This window comes from Nestor notabilis, unplaced genomic scaffold (assembly GCF_000696875.1).
Source record: "Nestor notabilis isolate BGI_N333 unplaced genomic scaffold, ASM69687v1 scaffold8917, whole genome shotgun sequence".
In the NCBI taxonomy this organism is placed as follows: Eukaryota; Metazoa; Chordata; class Aves; order Psittaciformes; family Psittacidae; genus Nestor; species Nestor notabilis.
In genome coordinates, this window is record NW_009937871.1 from 9 (window position 1) to 3071 (window position 3063).

Consider the following 3063-nt stretch of genomic DNA (forward strand, 5'->3'; position numbering starts at 1 on the left):
TTTGCACAAAGCCTAAGGCACAACCTGAGTCACAGCCATGGCTCAGACAGCCAAAGAGCACAAAGCCCCAGGAACTGTCCCTCCTCCACGGGTGAAGCTTGTGCCCCCCTCATCTTCCACAACTGTACCGTGAGCTCCCCACGGGCTACCTGCCCTCCTCCCAGGTCTGGCAACTGGGTTGCAAAGGGAAGAGCCCTGAACCCCTTGGGCTTTTGGGAGAGTAATGTTAGTCACAGTGATGGCCTAATTGTTCCATTGCAGTCTTGTGGGGATCCCCATCAACTGGAGGCAGGACAAGTCAGACAGGCACCAAGGGAGTGACGCATCCCACAGGAGCCACTTGCTGGGTGAAGCATCCCATACATCCCACCTCCCCTTTGGCAGTGGGGCTCACACCTACCTGTCTTTAAACCCACGGACCACCTTCTGGATGAGGATGACTTTGTCCGTGATGGCCTTGTCTCTCTCAATCTCCAGCAGCATGTCATGGTGGTCCTGTGGGAGGAAGAGACACAGCACCCACATCTCAAGCTGCCTGACATGGAAGGAAGGGTGGTATGAGGCGCTTCCCCAGAGGTGATGTCCAAATTAAGCTCTTGGGACATTTTACATCCACAGTATCAATCCACCAACTACTCACTGGAGAAATCCTAATGCGATCTACTGACTTTATTCCCAAATAAACCGGAGCATCCAGAAGCTGAATATACTTTATAGTCTCAAAATGACCAAATTACATTGCTTTTCCATGCAGAGCTCTCTGCTTGTGCTTTCAAACATGGAATCAGTTCCTGGGAACACTGTAGAGGCTTGGGAACAAACTCCGGGCTGCCTGTGTCCCATCACTCCCTCTAGCCAAGGCTGCGACACACTCCCTCTAGCCAAGGCTGCGACACCTCCACACCCTAAGGATGAAACAGCTCCCTGAAACACTGCATTTCCTTGCCCTGACTCTTTCAGATGCACCAGTCCAAGCTTTCTATTGATTCCTTCCACGCTGTTTGTAACTCTGCTTTCTTTCCTGGTTGCAGGAGGCTCACATGCTTCCTGCTTTGCTTGACCTCATGCAGCCCCATGGGGCCTCCTAGTTTCCCCATTTCCTTCCCTGACGGCTGTGAGATCTCGATAACAGGCTCTGGAAAGAGCAACTAGTGGGAATGGTTTCTAGGGAAGAGATGGGGGTGCTTGTGCTGGTGATGGGGGTGAATTTAGATGTAAGTGGTTGGGGTTTACCACTGAGATTTTCACTAGAGAGAAGCCTTTGCTTCCAGCCTGGTTCCTGACTACCTCAGCCTCATCTTCCCAGAGCAACACAGGGTTTGTAAGGAGACATGAGTGTGAATGGGGATCTGCAGCATTGGACTGATGCAGAAAGGGGGGCTGTAGGCACCTCCTGGGATACACAAGGATGTGCTGAAAGCAAAGTGAGCCTGTTGTGCTATCAGTCCCTCTCTCTGCAGGGTTTTGCATGGACATCCCTCCTGCTGCTGCACTTTTTGGGTGAAGGCAGGAGATGAGGATGTGTGCCTCAACTCGGAATGGAAGAAGCCATGCTTTTTAAGGGACTGTTTCTGCATCTGTGTGGTATGAGCATGCATCAGTGCTGGCAGAGCATCAGGACTTCCTCCTGCCCACCCCTTCCTAACACAGCCCAAATATCCCACCCTGGCCGAGGTTCTACCCACTGCACTGCCAGCCCAGAGACCATGGGAAACAGACACATCTTGTGATGGAAAGGGAATGGTAGGAGAACCCTTCACAGGCAAAGGGTCCAGGATGACAGGGGTATGTGGAGAAGCCCCTACCTTCAGGAATATCTTTGTCTTGCCAATCTGCCAGTCGTCATCCTTCCCGAGCACCGCTTCGGCAATGCGCTGGCATGTCCCACGCAGGTCACCCTGGTAGAAGAAGGGGAGGGATTCACCAGGACCAGCTTCACCCATTGCTCCTCCCAAGGCCAATGGGGACCTTTTCTGGTCCCAGTTCCAGAAGTTTGGATAATGATGTTAGAATCATAGAGTGGTCTGGGTTGAAGGGACCTTACAGCTCATCCAGTCCCCACCCCTGTCACGGGCAGGGACATCTTCCACTAGAGCAGGTTGCTCCAAGCCCCGGTGTCCAACCTGGCCTTGAACACTGCCAGGGATGGGGCAGCCACAGCTTCTCTGGGCACCCTGGGCCAGCGCCTCAGCACCCTCACAGGGAAGAGCTTCTGCCTCAGAGCTCATCTCAATCTCCCCTCTGGCAGGTTCAAGCCATTCCCCTTGGCCTGTCCCTCCATCCCTTGTCCAAAGCCCCTCTCCAGGTCTCCTGGAGCCCCTTTAGGCCCTGGAGCTGCTCTAAGGTGTCCCCTTCAGGAGCCTTCTCTTCTCCAGCTGCCCCAGCCCAGCTCTCTCAGCCTGGCTCCAGAGCAGAGCTGCTCCAGCCCTCGCAGCAGCTCCGGGGCCTCCTCTGGCCTCGCTCCAGCAGCTCCACGTCCCTCTTGTGCTGTTCCCCAGAGCTGGATCAGGGCTGCAGGGGGGGTCTCCCCAGAGCACAGCAGAGGGGCAGGATCCCCTCCCTGAGCTGCTGCTCACGCTCTGGGGGTGCACCCAGCACACGGGGGGGTTCTGGGCTCAAGCACACACTGAAGCCGGGTCATGGGGAGCTTCTCCTCACCCAACACACCAAATCCTTCTCCTAAGGCTGCTCTGAATCAGTCCTCCCCCCAGCCTGTAGCTGTGCCTGGGATTGCCCCGACCCAGAGGTTCCCAGAGCTTTACTGGCACCACATTTAAGGTAAGAGGGGCAGACTGAATACAGCTACCTGTCCCTGCCGCCCCGTACCCCTTTTCCCTTCACGTGGAAAGCTCAGAGCATCACTGTAACATCTGGGCATCAGCTGTTGCCTAATTGTTTTTGGAGAGGATGCACACCCATAATATCTCTGGAAAGCCCAGCAGAGAGACACTGTTCATACCCATGAAGAAGATGCTCACCTGCTTGTATGCTGGCTTCACGCCTGGCATGAGCACCCGGTACCGGTCCACAAACTCCACGAACGTGTAGCGGATGGGGTATCCC

General features: G+C 55.0%; 1 protein-coding gene across 1 annotated transcript in view; it reads right to left on the reverse strand.

Annotated features, from left to right (window-relative positions):
* Positions 1 to 396: 396 nt before the first annotated feature.
* Positions 397 to 3063, reverse strand: part of LOC104409237 (unconventional myosin-VIIa-like) — a 35403-nt gene continuing 32736 nt past the window's right edge. Inside the window, 3 exon segments of the mRNA XM_010019056.1 lie at positions 397 to 495; positions 1806 to 1898; positions 2979 to 3063. The exon segment at positions 2979 to 3063 is cut by the window's right edge and continues 14 nt beyond it. Of these exon segments, the coding sequence (XP_010017358.1) occupies positions 397 to 495; positions 1806 to 1898; positions 2979 to 3063 (277 nt within the window).